This window comes from Sturnus vulgaris, chromosome 3 (assembly GCF_052056855.1).
Source record: "Sturnus vulgaris isolate bStuVul1 chromosome 3, bStuVul1.hap1, whole genome shotgun sequence".
Classification (NCBI taxonomy): domain Eukaryota; kingdom Metazoa; phylum Chordata; class Aves; order Passeriformes; family Sturnidae; genus Sturnus; species Sturnus vulgaris.
The window spans coordinates 69,770,238-69,784,767 of record NC_142245.1 but is presented as its reverse complement, the minus strand read 5'-3'; the positions used below and the strand labels follow the sequence as shown (position 1 = coordinate 69,784,767).

Here is a 14,530-nt window from a genome sequence, read left to right as displayed (position 1 = left end):
TCTAGAATGCAAACATAGCAACTCTCTCGTTTTGTTAACTGGTTACTTAGTCTGGCACTATGTATGTGAGGTATTTTCCCTATGTACAAGGATGATTTCAGCAGCATTGGTTTCTCGGTGCTACACTGAAGCTGTTTCTTTGTTCTAGTTCATCTGGTAATCAGTATTATTTTTTGAAAACATCTTATGTATATCATACGAATGATATATGTACGATGAGTACATTCATAATAATGTTGGGTTTTTAAAATATTTTAAATGTTATTTCTAATGGTCGAGCTTTTGTTTCTATTATTATTAACCCTAACTTTTGCAACCATACAGTCTCTGGGTGAAGACCTTTTTCCTGATATCGAACCTAACCCTCCCTAGACAGAACTTCAGGCCATTCGCTCGGGTCCCCTGGCACTGGTCACCACAGAGATCAGTGTCTGCCCCTCCTGCTCCCCTCAGGAGGAAGTCGCAGACTGCAGTGAGGTTTCTCCTGCGTCTCCTCTGCTCCAGGCTCAGCAGCCTGGGAGCGCTCAGCCGCTCCCCGCGCGGATTCCCCTCCGGACCCTCGGCCGCGCGGGACCACGGGGCGGGCCCGCCTGAGCGCCCGCGCCCCGCGCATGCGCCGCGCGCCGCTCCGCTGTCCCGGCGGATGTGACGCGAGACGGCGGCTCCCGCACATCCTCCCGCACGTGAGGGCAGCGATGGATGCGCTGGACCGGGTCGTGTGAGTGTGCCGGGGGGGGACCCCGCGCTGGGAAACGTGAGCCCGGGGCGGCTCGCAGTGGGGGAGCCAGCAGAGACAAGAGCCTTATGGAACACATGCGGGAAAGAGGAAACAGAGTGCTGCCGTACATTTAATGGTGGCCGAACAGCCCTTACTCAGTTGGTAGCTTAAAATAACCGCGGTGACCAGCTGGTGTTGAATTTGTGTGTTTCCGTACAGCTGAGAGAATTATTTTCATTTCTGAAGTTTCAGCGATGCCCAGTGACAGTATGGGGAGCAGTTGCCATAAACTAAAACACAAGTCTCAGCCCAACGTGAGGAGGAACTTCTTTACATGAAGGGTGACGGGGCACGGGAACAGGGTGCCCAGAGAGATCCTGGAGTGTCTCTCTCTGGAGACGGTCCAAACCCACCTGGACACATTCCTGTGTCACCTGCTCCAGGTGACCCTGCCTTGGCAGAGGGGTTGGACTCAATGATCTCCAGAGATCCGTTCCATCCCTGACGATGCTATGATACCTCTGGGGGGTGGAAGGGGCATTGTTTGTTTTAAAGAAGAACATAAAATTAATGCTTCACTGAGAAGATAATCTGTTGGAGAACTGTAATTCTTAAGCCATGTAACTACTGACATGTATAAGGTTTGTGCCCCTGTGAAGGCTGTGATATTTCACTTGGGTAGTGCCCAGTGCTGCTCTCTGGTTCCTGACGATAGATAGATGTGCTGTACCTGTGCTTTTATTTTGGGGGCCGTTGGTGGTCTTTGAGGAACTTTGTTTTCTTCTCATAAGCAACTTTCTGGCTTGTTGAGGGAGCTGGTGTGAGGAGAATCCTTCAGCCTAGCAGTAGGCTGGGAATTCTAGTATAGCTTGAGCTCTAAATTAGCAGAAACTGAAAAGCACGAGACTGCAAAATCACCCTTGCTAATTTGGGAAGACAGAGAGGAAGAGGACTGGCAATAAAAACACATTCACCTGAGACAGGGCTTTTGGCACTGATTGTAATTCTGCAGGTTGGGATTAGTTTGAGTCATTGAAACAAGTTACTTGAACACAATTTGCTCTAATTCTTGTTTGGCTTCACTGTTTTCTGTAGTGTCAAGTCTTGTTACATATATTAAGCTTTTAACTTTTAATTTATTGTTACAGAAAGCCTAAAACTAAGAGAGCAAAAAGATTTCTTGAGAAGAAAGAACCCAAGCTAAATGAAAATACAAAAAATGCTATGCTCATAAAAGGAGGAAATGCAAATTTAACAGTGACCGAAGTGCTTAAAGACATTGTAAGTTGTTGGACATGGCATGCAACCTTCCTCTCTCTTTCTTACAATTTACCATCTCTGCTGCACCATCCATATTTTCATACTCTCCTTGTACCCCAAATCTTGGAATAACCAGTACTCCAAAGGTGTCATTACCTGCTTCTTAATGGAGATAGTTTTCTTCCAGTTTCTTCTTTGCCAGAAGTTTTGAGCTTGCTCTCTTATTTTCTCACAGTTGTCTAGTATATAAGGTGAAGTATTGCCAAGTCTGTTTGAAAACAAGAGGATTAGGTACAGAACTGGGACTGCATCACACAGCTCAGTCATAACCCAGAAATCTGTAAGATTGTGTGTATTGATAGGGAGCTTTCAGCCTTTCCTAAAACTAAGTTACCAATCTTGTCTCCTAACTCCATAGCTCAAAATATTATAGTTTTTCCTAAAACTTTAAACTTTGTGTTAAACTTTGTGTTTTGCAGTATGCTGTGAAGAAGCCTTTTGCTGTACTGTATAAAAGGTAAGTGATCTCACTTTGACATCTTTGAGTCTCCTGGCAGACAGACAGCTTTTGGTAGTTTCAGGGCATGAATAGAGATGCAGGCGAGCGTGGGAGCTTGAGCAATGACCAGGGTGCAGAGGATGACTGATCATAATTTTCAATAGACTGGAAACAAGCTACGTGTGGTCAGCATTGGTGCTGAGCCCTGTTCTGTGGCAGCTGGTATGGAGCAGGATTCAGCTCCAAGTCTTGTTTGAAATGGGAACCCAGCAGCTGGATGAATGTAGTGCAGAAACAACTGCAATAGCTAAATTTAATGAATGAACAGGCAAAGGCAGTTATTCATAGTGTCACTGGTGGTAGTAGGTGGTGATGGTGTTCTGCAGATCAGGCCCCAGGAGACAAGAAATGGGGAGGAAAGTACTTAGAATGGCAATGATGGCACAAAGGTATTCCTGGCAATAATAATATGACTTGTTATTTGAACTCAAACTGAGCTGGAGTTTCTGGTAGAATGCGAAACTTTTTATTATCAGAGAATTAATAGGAAGTGGTTATCTGGGCCTGTTTTTTTTCTTTTTCCTTTAACTTGTTTTTTTCTCCTCCTCTATGATAGGAAAAATATCACTAGGCCTTTTGAGGACCAAACATCATTGGTAAGTATAAACAATGTTTTCTCTTACAGCAATTTTGAGTAGGCTATCCTAGTGTGCCAGAAGATGAACCATCAGGAAAGAAGAATAGTCTGTCTGTACAGAGCTTTGGCTGGAACTAGGGGGTAAAAATAGAATATATCACTTTTGGAAGAGGCAGGCCACTCAGGAGGACCACAAAGATGATGTGAAGGTATGGAGGGAGAAAACTAGAAGGGCCCAAGCCCAGCTAGAACTTAATGTCGTTATTGCCACAGAAGACAATACAAATGTTTTGCAATTACATCACCAACAGTGAGGGCTAAAGAGAATCTCCATCCTTCACTGGACGCAGAGGGAAACACAGGGGCAAAGGACGAGGAAAATGCTGAGGCACTTAATGCCTTTTTTACCGCAGTCTATAATAGCAGCACCACTTGCTCTCTGGGTACCCTGAGCTGGAAGACAGGGACAGGGAGCAGAATGAAGCCTCCATAATGCAGGAAGAAATCGTTGGTGACCTGCTACACCACTTAGACACACATATCTATGGAGCTCCATGGGATCCATCAAGGGTGCTTAGAGAGCTGGTGGAAAAGCTCACCAAGCCTCTTTCAATCATTTAGCAGCAGTCCTGGCTGACTGGCTAGAAGCATATTTTTTAAAGGGCAATTTTGCAATGTATGCATTTTTGCAGTATATGCAGGGCAGATTCTGAGCATTTGAGTTTTTTACATTTTTTAAATAAAATACGCAGCTATTAGAGAGTGTACAGATATCAACACACAGTGATTAACAGAGCTGTATGAGCACGTGTTTCAAGGGGAGTCTCCTCTGGCCTCTTCTAGGCCTGTCTAGAGTCAGCATTTCTCAGGGATCTGATGGCAAAACTCGATGCTGAGCTGTGTGATTTGTACATGCAATTAATCCAGTCTCTCTGACCTCCCAGAGGGGCAGAGCTGCAATGTCCTCTCTGAGCTGCTGCTGTTGCAGGGGTGGGAGATGAAGTGTCCTCCTGTGCTTCACAATTTCCAAGTGCAGATATATATACTTGTGGGAAGCACTGGATAAGTTGTGTGTATGTACATCATGGAGCCACTGTTGATACACAAGATGAGGAGCTGCCTTGAGAGGCAGAAGTGTATAAAAAGTCTTTGGAGCTGGACATCTTTAGAAAGAACTGCTGTAATGTTGGCTCTGGACATTGTACCATAATAGGTTCTCTAATCTATTCCTCCTGGAGAAAAGATCTGTGATAGTCACCACTAGCTTGGTTTTAGGTAGCATCTTAGTCTTAAATAATAAATTGGCATGAAGTTGCTCTGTAGTAGGATTCTTGTGCCAAGTGCAGATGTTGTTAGACTTGCTGTTGAGGGAATCTACTGGTTGTTCAGAAGCTGTCAGGCAAAGCCAATATGCTGCATAAAGCTTAGTTGGGAAACTACAATGAGACATTACAACGGCAGCCAGCCTGCCAATACTCGTCAAGCAAGGAGAATGGTTGAAAGTATCTTGTGTAAAATCAAATAATCAGGAATTACAAGAAAGGGTAGTAAAGATAAAATGGCAAAAACAATTGCCTAACTTGTATCTTAAGATGCAATGGTAAATAAAAAAAAAAGAAATTATTTGAATCTTGAATCCTAAGCTGTCAGTTTTAGCCTAAGTGCTGACAAACACTCATGACATGCTCAAAACTCTTCTGGTAAGTGCAGTTGCTCTTCTCATTAAGCAGCTCCTAAACTCATGTGTTTGTGCCATGTGCCTTTGCAGAATATTTTAAACCCAGTGAACTGCAACTCAAAAGTTTGATTCTTTTCTTCAATTTCAGGAGTTTTTTTCCAAGAAATCAGATTGTTCTCTGTTTCTCTTTGGCTCTCATAACAAGAAGCGACCTAACAACCTGATAATAGGTAATAAGTCTCATTTGGGTTTTTATTGGGATGATAGTTGTAGTTTTCAGTGAATATTTAAATATCTGGATTGTCTTTTTTACTCTCACAGGTCGCATGTTTGACTACCACGTGCTAGACATGATTGAGCTGGGCGTTGAGAAATTTGTATCCCTGAAAGATATCAAGGTAAGGAATTGCTAATTCAGTATTTCACTGACACCTACTGGTGGATTTTTTGTTGCAATTTTTTCTGTGCCCTGAAATGAATTAAATTGTTTGAAAAAAGCGTTTCATGCAGTGTATGAGGATTGGTAATTTGTGTACTCCAGAATGTTAATTTTATACTCTGCTTTTAAATTTAGTTTGGTTTGTCTATTCTGTCCCTATTGATCATAGGTCACAGCAGTTTTTATTTTAGTGTTGAATGGCTGGCCATCTGTTAAATCAGTGATATGTTCCCTAACTGTCTGAACTTCTGTTGTTTTGAAATTCTTATTCCACAGAACAGTAAATGTCCTGAAGGGACAAAACCTATGTTGATATTTGCTGGTGACATGTTTGATGTGAATGAAGAATACAGAAGATTGAAGAGCCTTTTCATTGGTCAGTATATTGATTATTTGGACAGTAGGATTGCATGGATCTGTAGTTACATGATCTGTTTGGAAAAGCTAGTTTGTCAATTAGTCCTTGCTTATGTTCAGCATGTTTCCTTTTCAGAAGGAAAACAAGAATGAGCACTTGTAGGTTTCACATCACATAACGTTAAAGTTAACTAATCATGACAACTTGTAAAGGGAGAAAAAAAGAATGTCCTAAAATACTCTGAAGATGAAACTTCATGTTCACTAGAGTTCATTACTTTGATTGTGGGAAAACTGTCATTTTCCAAAATGTCTTGGACTTATAACTGTACTGGGTCATCACTTTTCTAACCAAATAATATTTTGAAGTATCTAAATTAAAATCAGTGGATTAAGTTCAGAAAGTGGGGTATTTTTGCTTACAGAAAAGTCAAATCAGTCTAATTCAGCTTCTGGTTTTGTAATGAAAGCATTTTTTCTTGGAAATTCCGCCAATACTAACAAGTGTGCCGTTGCTTAGGATACTTTACGAGAGTGTAAATTAGCTGTAGGTAAGTTGTGCCCTAACTTTAAGGCAGGCTTGGAAACAAACTGGCATGAAGTGTTTTACTATCTTAAAGTTGGAGGCTCTGGAAGATAAAGTACATTGTAGCTTTGTAGCAGTTATAGGATATTGTGTCTCTTGGCACTTAAAAAAAGCCTCTTGCTTGGCAAAACTAGATCTAGTAAGTAGGCCAGAGTGATTCTTCTTTGTAATAGTTTTCCTAAAAGTAGATTTTTTATTTTTTTTTTAAAGTTCTGGTAAAATACTGAACCTGGCCCAATAAGAACAGTCTTGTTCTTTCAGTTCCATTCTTAGGTTTCTAGGCAAACGGGTAAATGACTGCTCTTTAGAAAAGCCCTAAAAATGAGATTTTTTTTCCTTAACATTATTCCTTAAAGCAAGATGTTTCATCTGGAATGAGACTGAAAGGGAGCAGGAGAGGTACAAATTTTCATCCTCTCAATACAGCTGATTGGTTCTTGGGAATGGGTGAGAGGGTGGTAACTGAGCTTATACATCTTTGAAGATGTCTGAATATGAGGATAAGTGAGTTTTGCTGCTGTGTATTTGTGTCACTGTAAATGAGTATTTGCACAGGAAGCAGGTCCATTTTCCAAAGTGTATCTTGTTCAGGCATCTGCACAGTGATGGATATCCAGATGTGCTCAAGCACCCCATGATCAAGCAGCTGAAATGGGGAGACATGCATAGTAAGATAGTTGCCAAATAACTGAGTAGTCCTTCCTTTTCTCTTGATGTTCACCTGTCCTTTCTCCTCTTCTATTAATTAGCCATTAATGACTTGGCAGACAAATGTATTCCACACTCAGTCTTTCTTCTTGGACATATGCCAAGTACTCCAGGTCTTAATTGTTCTGCTGAGTTCTGTGAAATACCCAGATGCAAAATAGTAGACAAAGAAAAAGGTTAAGGAGAATAAAGGCTTGATGGTATCACTAACAAATTAAAATCATTTGGGTATTTATCTGACATGCTTCTAAGCTGCCCTTAACCGATAAGGAAGAAGTGATTTGTTCCATTTCTGAAAAAGATGGTACCCTTAAGCTGCTACTTTTGCTAAGAAAGATAGGAGAATTGTCTTTATAACAGCAGCTGCAAATATTTTGTTGCTGTACCAATATTGTTGGGATCCCAGAGGGAATATCAGATAGCTGACAGCTTCTTGTTGCCAAAGCAGTGTGATGCCAGTGATGCTGGGGAACAACGAAGCTTTCGTGATATCAAAAGGGCTTATGCATGTTTGGGCAATCATCTTACAGAGGATTCTTGGTAAAATTAAGGGCAAGGATGAATTATTGTCTTTGTGGTAACCAAATGCTATAGACTGATTAAACAGTGAAGTGAAAGAAGCTGTTAAGGAGAAATAAATGACAGATGCATTTTCTTTGGAGACCTGGAAGACAGAGGCATCCCACTTTTTCTCTTTTGGTTTTCATTGCTCTCCAACATGGTAGTGTTGTTCATTTAAATGATGTAAGTCTTGGAATGCATCTAATCAAATTCTAATAATTGTTTACACCTTTATCTATAAGATGTTTCAACTCTGACAACACTGCCTGCTTGTTGTTAATTCTGTTACTGCACATTTTTTATACATAAAATGGCCAGGCCACTATAGGGCTTGCTTATACACTTTCTAAAATGTTGGTTTGCAGATCTCCACAGTTTTAGACTGGCTGTCACCTTGGTCTTCAAACAGCCTTCCTCACACAGACTCTTTTTGAGGGTTTGAAAAGATTTGAGGGCTTTTTCTGGCCAGGAAAGGGGATGGCTGGGAAATGTTTGAACTGCATTCATGCTAACCAAAACCACATAGTGTTACCAGCTTTTGGATACAAATGGATACAGAGTTACATTCCAAAATCAATTTTGGAATTTAATCTGGAAATAGAAAGATCCTGAAAAGCTCTCTGTAGGAAAGAGTGAATTAGACTTTCTGGAAATGTGTTTGAGGACAAGGTGAAGAGAAAACTAGGAAAGGAAAGAAAGGAGAAAGCAAGTCTAGTCCAACCAAAGCAAGAGTGGTAAATTAAGAGTATGTTAAAAAAACTTCAACTCTCTGGGTGTACTGAAGTGTAAGGTTTCTGCAGCTGTTCAGTGTTGCCAGGAAACAAATTCCTGACCACCTGCGTTTATTGGAAGAGATCAACCTGTGGGTAAAAAGATGTATGATGCCACAGGAAAATATGAAAGGGAGGTGTTGCCAATAAAACCACTGTGAATGAAAGCTTGTGTACTTGCAGAGAACTAATTGAAGGGAAAAAAAAGTGCCACAAGCAAACAAAATGTTTTATTTGCAACTTTTCCCATAACTACAAGTTAGACTCAAAATAAGAGAGTATTTAATTGACCAAGAAAGTTTCCTGGGCTGACTCCATCTGGTATTTGCCAGCCAAACTGTGTTTTGGATGTCACTCCAGTGCTGATACTCTTGCAAAAAGATAGTGAAGAAAAAGACAAGTAGCCAAAGGATCTGAAAACAGGACAGAGCAGAAAAGAGTGATGTGTTTTGTATCTGTTAGCAGTCCTATGCTTCGGCATTGCCCTGTCATGTTTATTAGCACACCTTGTTCCCTTGGTCAAGGTTACATTCTTGTTCCACCCTCTGCATATGGTGGACAGATTGCTGTGCTCATTGCAGGCTCTCTGATTGCTCAGTATATTTTCATAGCCTGATACAAGAACCTTGCTAGAGGTGGCTCATTTTGTATTTAACCTGTATTTCAGTATTCTCTTTGCAAACTGGACAAATATTTGAAGTATTGCATTATTTTCATAGATGTGTTGCTTATTAATAGACAAATATTGCTTTGCTTAGATGACAGAAGTGCTTTATTGTGAGGGAGATAAGAAAGAAATGATATATCTAAACTTGTTCCCGAAGTCAGAGGGAGAAAATGTAGGTAAGAGTAGAAAAGGTGTGGTTTTGATCTGCTGTGTACTGGTTTTGATCCCCTCTTTCTAGTGTTCCAAATCTGGCTATGATTAAGATTTAAGTATTAGGTTTGAATGATATCTTTAAACAGATACCTGAGGAAATGGCTTCTCTGTACGGATCTATGTTTGTCTGATCATTGACTGGCCTAAACACCAAATAAGAGATGAATATTTAAAAGAATAGACAATGCAATTATTCACATTAGCTCAGTAATGCTAAATTACTGCTCTGAAAAGGTATTTGCTCTTTTCCGTGCACTTATGTATAGGAAGTATATATATAGGTAGCATATATATTGCTACCAAATTATCTCTGGGAGGTATTCTGTCAGGATATCCACATACATTGGATTCACCAGTGCACACTAACATGTGCAAAGTTAAATTTCTGTCCTGTGTATTGGCCAGGCTGCAGTTTTCAGTAGTGGCTATTTCATGAGATTACTATTTTGAAATGGGCCCACATCACATCACCAATTTGTTACAGGCATCTGTTGGTTTTATTTTCAGCCAAGAAACTTGTCATTTATTCCTTCTAAATACTCTCTCAGATTTCTTCAGGGGTCCCACTGTGCCCAGTATTCGTCTGGCTGGTTTAGAATATGTTCTGCATTTCACAGCTGTAGATGGGAAGATTTACATGAGAAGCTACAAGTGAGTATGTGTTTTATCTATTATGTCTGGGTTTTGGTACACTTGTCAACTTTAATCTGTAGTTGTGAAATTGAACTGGCTTGAGCTGCATTTAGAATATGCAATGTGTAGAGGTGCTCCAGTGTAATTTGTACAGCAGAAGGAAAACACTTGAGCCCTACATCTGCTGCCTCCTTCTTTGTCAAGCTCCTCCTGGCTCAGAGGATTGTTCTTCCATATGGCTCAGTTAGAAAGATGGTGTGAATTAACTTAGTGAATTTTGGGTACTGCCATAGACTTGATGGACTTAGTCTGTTCTCAGGCTGGTTTCTATGACTCTCCTCATTTAGGTGTTTGCCAGGGAACAACTGGGGATAGGCTGCAGACAGATGCACAGGGAAAAGCAGGAAAAGGCAGGACAAGGAAATCTTTCTTGTTGCATTGGTGTTCACCCTCACAGTCACTCCCTGCCTTAGGAGGCTGTGAACATTCATAGCTTGTGTTCCATGTGATTTTGATTCCTCTTAATACAAAATCATTTTAATTAGCCTCACTCTTAAAAACAAAGAACCAAAACACTTTCTCAGATAAGTGCTCAGGTTATTTTGCTATAAATTATGGTGAATATTTTTCATGTCTAATAATGCCCAGGGTGCTGTTTTGAATTTGAAAATGATAAGGCTTTCAGAGTATTGGAGCTGAGTTTTAAAAGTGATACTTTTATACTGGTCTCATTAAAAAAAAACAAACAAAAAAAACCCAAAGAATTACATTAGCTAGGTCATATTTTGGATGTGTTCAAATTGTAATGGGACTGATTTATTATAAATTGTTATTGATGGGTGCCTTTTCCAATGATAGAGTTAGTGGTAGCAGTTGATTTAATAGTATTTTGAACTGCAGGATCGAACCTGTTCTTAAGGAAGATGGATAAATCTTTAGCACAGGGGGCAATGTTGATTTTGGTTGGTTTTCTCCTCCTAGAGTGCTTCTGAAGAAATCTGGCTGTAAAATACCCAGAATTGAACTGGAAGAGATGGGACCTTCATTAGATCTGGTTATGAGGAGGACACATTTAGCCTCAGATGACCTTTATAAGCTGTCTTTGAAACAGCCAAAAGGCCTGAAGGTATGTACCTTGGAAAGGGCATTGCTTTCAGATCTCTCTGTGAAGAAGAGCAAAGGCTGAAGTATTATTTGTTGTGTATTTGACCAGAGCTTACTTTCATCGAGGCCAACTGACATTCCTGGGGCCACAGCACTTCTGTGGTGCTCAGCTGGCATCCAGACTCTCCTCTGGAAGCACACAGAACACACAGCACAAATCTTAGTCTCTAAACTCCAACCAATGTATGAGGCCTTGCTTTTGGGCACTTGATTGTCACTAGAGCTATTGGGACTGTACTCAGAAATATTAACACTGTTCTTCCTTCCTTTTCTTCTTGAAGCCTAAGAAGAAAAAGAATATCTCCCACGATGTGTTTGGTACAACTTATGGTCGAATCCACATGCAGAAGCAAGATCTTAGTAAACTGCAGACACGGAAAATGAAAGGCTTGAAAAAGAGGCCAGCAGAGAAATCAGCTGAAGATGGTGGACCTACTCCCAAAAAGTCAAAGTCAGCTTGACAGTCTGGGACAGCTTTGAAAACTCTTTGTACTTTCAAATTTAGAATATATGTTGTAATATAAATTGTCAGACACAAATGATTGAGCTGCTGTTAGGTTTAGTTTTGTAACAAAAAGTCTTTTTAATCTTTTGTCATTTTAAAGGGGACATTGGGGTATTGTGCTTTAACATGGAGCTTGGTTATTTAAAATAAAAAGTATTATGTAACTTTATTAGTTTTCCAAAGCTGAGTGTTTGTTTGTGGGTATTATCAATATCTGGGAGTCAAACAGGTGACTCATTTCCTGGACAGTTTCACAGAGTGGATTGGGAGTTTAAAGATCATCTGGTTCCAACCCCATTGCCACGTGGAGGGACACCTTCTACTAGACCAGGCTGCTCAAGGCCCCATCCAACCTGGCCTTGAACACTTCCAGGGATAGGGCATCCCCAGCTTCTCTGGGCAACCTGTTCCTGTGCCTCAACACCCATACACAGAAGAATTTCTTCCTTATATCCCACATGCTTTGTGCTTTTAGCATAGAGCCATTTAAATTGTGTCTCCAATGAAGCAACTTGCTGGTGGCAAAGGCTTAAATTTCTCTGTGCTGCCCTTCAGGTGCTCTCCTGTTGACCTGCAATCCCTCTCCAGGCTTTGGGCATCTCTTGCTGGCATCAAACTGGTCAGAGTGGGATGGATTGAGGTTCTCTTCCCCTAGAAACTTTAGTTTTATTGCTATTTTGTTGGGAGCCTTTGATCAGTCAGTTCTTACACATTCTGTGCAGGACCAGAGCAATGAATGAGCATAATATGCACAACTCTGCTCATTTATTGTTTACATATTTTAGATTTTGCACAACTGCAACACTCAAACTTGAAACCATTTTCCAAAGTGTGAGCTCAATACATGTGTGATGGCCAGGCTTTGCTTCTGACTATTGCACCAGGCCTTGCTTTGCACTGGCAGAAGTGGGAGTGCTTAAGGTGTTTTTACTGTGTTCATCACCATGGTAGCAAAGTACCTGATATTTACTTAAGGTATAAATGAAACCTTTACAGGTTGAATTTTAATCTTTGCTGCTTGTTTTGTGTCCAGAATGGAAGTATGTGAAGCAATCACAAAAGGTCCATTTTTTCAGATATTTTTTCTTCTTACTCTGCTTTCCTCTCAAGTTTGTGCTCATGAGTTAGTGCAGACTCAGCTAGACTTGCATAAAGGGGATGAGAGTTGAAGAGTTTAGTGACACTTGGGTGTGATGTTCTGTTTTGGAACACATTGAAAAACTTACGATTTTAATTCTGCTTTTCTCTTTGGAAGCTGTTTCTCTGCCCTTTAATCATCATTGTTAAAGAAGTGTATACACGTTATCATGAACACAGCAAGCTTGCTCATCCTACTTATGTTTTTAATACTTTTCTTGCTCGTTTTCTAATCAGCTGAAGTGTCACATTAGAAATAGGTGGTTTGTTATTTTCAATTGTCTTCTGCATCCTGGATGGAAGCTGTTGGGCGGCTTTGCTTTCCTTATGGGAGGGCTGAGCTGTAGCTGTGCAAATGCCATCCATGACATTCTTGCAGTGCTCGTTTGATAAAATTTGTAGTGTGAAAAAGGAAGGACTAAAAGTTTGGGTTCATTTTGGGGGCACAAACATATTTATAATCCATGTATTTGCATGGCTCTCTCCAAAGCTTTTTCTCCTGTCTATAACCATGTGTTTAAGAAATTGATGATTCAAAAAAATTCTTCAGATTTGTATTTCCCATTTTATCTTTCTGAAGAACAAATCACTACGCTTTTGTCTGAAAGCTGTAGAAGAATCATGATAGCAGGCAATGCTGTCTTTTACAAGGTTTGAGTTGTAAAAGTAATAACAAAATACTGTAAACTCATAAGGGCATGCCCATAGTTTAAAAGACTAATCTAGATTTTCCTAATTTGGGTTTTAAAACTTCTTAGCAGTAATGCAGACCATCTAAAATCCTGTTTCCTCTTAATGTAAGAAGTGAAACAGGTGTTCAGTAGGAGCCCTCAGAGAGAAGTTGTTGCATCCTGGTGTGGGGTTTTTTTTATGCTGCTGGTTTGCTCCTTGTATGAAGAGAAGTTTTGTGCAGGTTAGGGCTACTACACCTTCCAATGCCTGAGTGTGGTTACTTAAAGCTTCAGGAGGTGAGAAGTCCTTGAGCATGGGAAATCAGTCAGTGGGGAGAACCCAGGTGCATTTATTTGCTCTTTGCAGGTGGCATTTGAAGTGCCTGAAGTCCATCACCTGTGGCTGTTTGTGTGAATGACCTTTTATATATAGCTTTTTGTACTGGTAAAATACAGCTACAGGGTGGACAAAATGTAGATAAGTGAGGCAAGGAGAAATTCTTCTGGATATAGTGTAAGGGTATTTAGGTTATGCTTTTTCATGCCAATCACTTTCAGGTTATGTTGTTAGCAAGGATTAAAATACTTTGTAGTAGTACTCAAAATAGTGCCATTTTGGTGCAAATTCTTGAGTGTGAGGTGGAAATGCTCTCTTGTTTTTCACAGCAGAAATGAACTGCTCTGATCTCTGTATGATGAGATAGGATGAAGCTGAGTTAACAAATGAGACCACCTTGTGCCCTCCGGAGAAGTTTCAGCCTTGCTGTGAAGCACTGATAAAGCCACAAGGCTGGTGCCTGGTGGGATTTCAGGGGTACAGCAGCTACAACCACACATCTGCTTTGTAGGCAATGCTGCATTGCAAGTATCTGATCAAGGTGAATGGTGATAGGAGGGCTAAATATAACCTTTCTAGTGGAATGCTCTTATTTCAAAGCGTAGGGAAATTTGTCTGTAGCTGTGTGCATGAGGAACAGAACGTGCAGTACTCAAAGGACAGCTGATGAAAGGGGCTTGCCCTACCTCAATTGCTCCTTGCTTCCAGAGTTCATCAGGCTCTGAAACATAAACATGGCCCCAGGGGTTGCCTGGCATAGGCAAGGCATAACTGCCATGTTCATCTCTTTCCTCTGGCTTTCATCTACCCACCTCCCAACACACAGGAGTTAGCTTTATTTATGGGTTGAGCCTAGTAATAACTTTGGTTTGAAGAAAATACCTGTGGGCAAAGCGTGGCTTCTGAGGCTGTGCCTGTGCAGGAAAACAGAGGTGAAGTTGCAAATAGGTAGTCAATCTCACACTCTCTTTAGTCTAGCTAGCAGGATGG

At 40.7% G+C, this 14,530-nt stretch overlaps 1 protein-coding gene across 1 annotated transcript; it reads left to right on the top strand.

Moving 5' to 3' along the window:
* The first annotated feature begins 631 nt into the window (after positions 1 to 631).
* On the top strand, positions 632 to 11,564 carry RPF2 (ribosome production factor 2 homolog). The gene is made up of 10 exons (XM_014879294.2): positions 632 to 718; positions 1,867 to 1,999; positions 2,458 to 2,495; positions 3,094 to 3,133; positions 4,941 to 5,022; positions 5,114 to 5,190; positions 5,508 to 5,607; positions 9,642 to 9,744; positions 10,708 to 10,852; positions 11,172 to 11,564. The coding sequence occupies exons 1-10, from the start codon at positions 696 to 698 to the stop codon at positions 11,349 to 11,351; spliced, it is 921 nt and encodes a 306-aa protein (XP_014734780.1). The 5' UTR covers positions 632 to 695; the 3' UTR covers positions 11,352 to 11,564.
* Positions 11,565 to 14,530: the final 2,966 nt, after the last annotated feature.

Excerpts from the sequence above, each read along its gene's own strand:
- RPF2 (XM_014879294.2), top strand. The coding sequence starts at position 696 with ATGGATGCGCTGGACCGGGTCGT. Across the intron at positions 3,134-4,940 it reads TTGAGGACCAAACATCATTG|GAGTTTTTTTCCAAGAAATC; the intron begins GTAAGTATAAAC and ends CTTCAATTTCAG. Across the intron at positions 5,608-9,641 it reads ATTGAAGAGCCTTTTCATTG|ATTTCTTCAGGGGTCCCACT; the intron begins GTCAGTATATTG and ends ATACTCTCTCAG.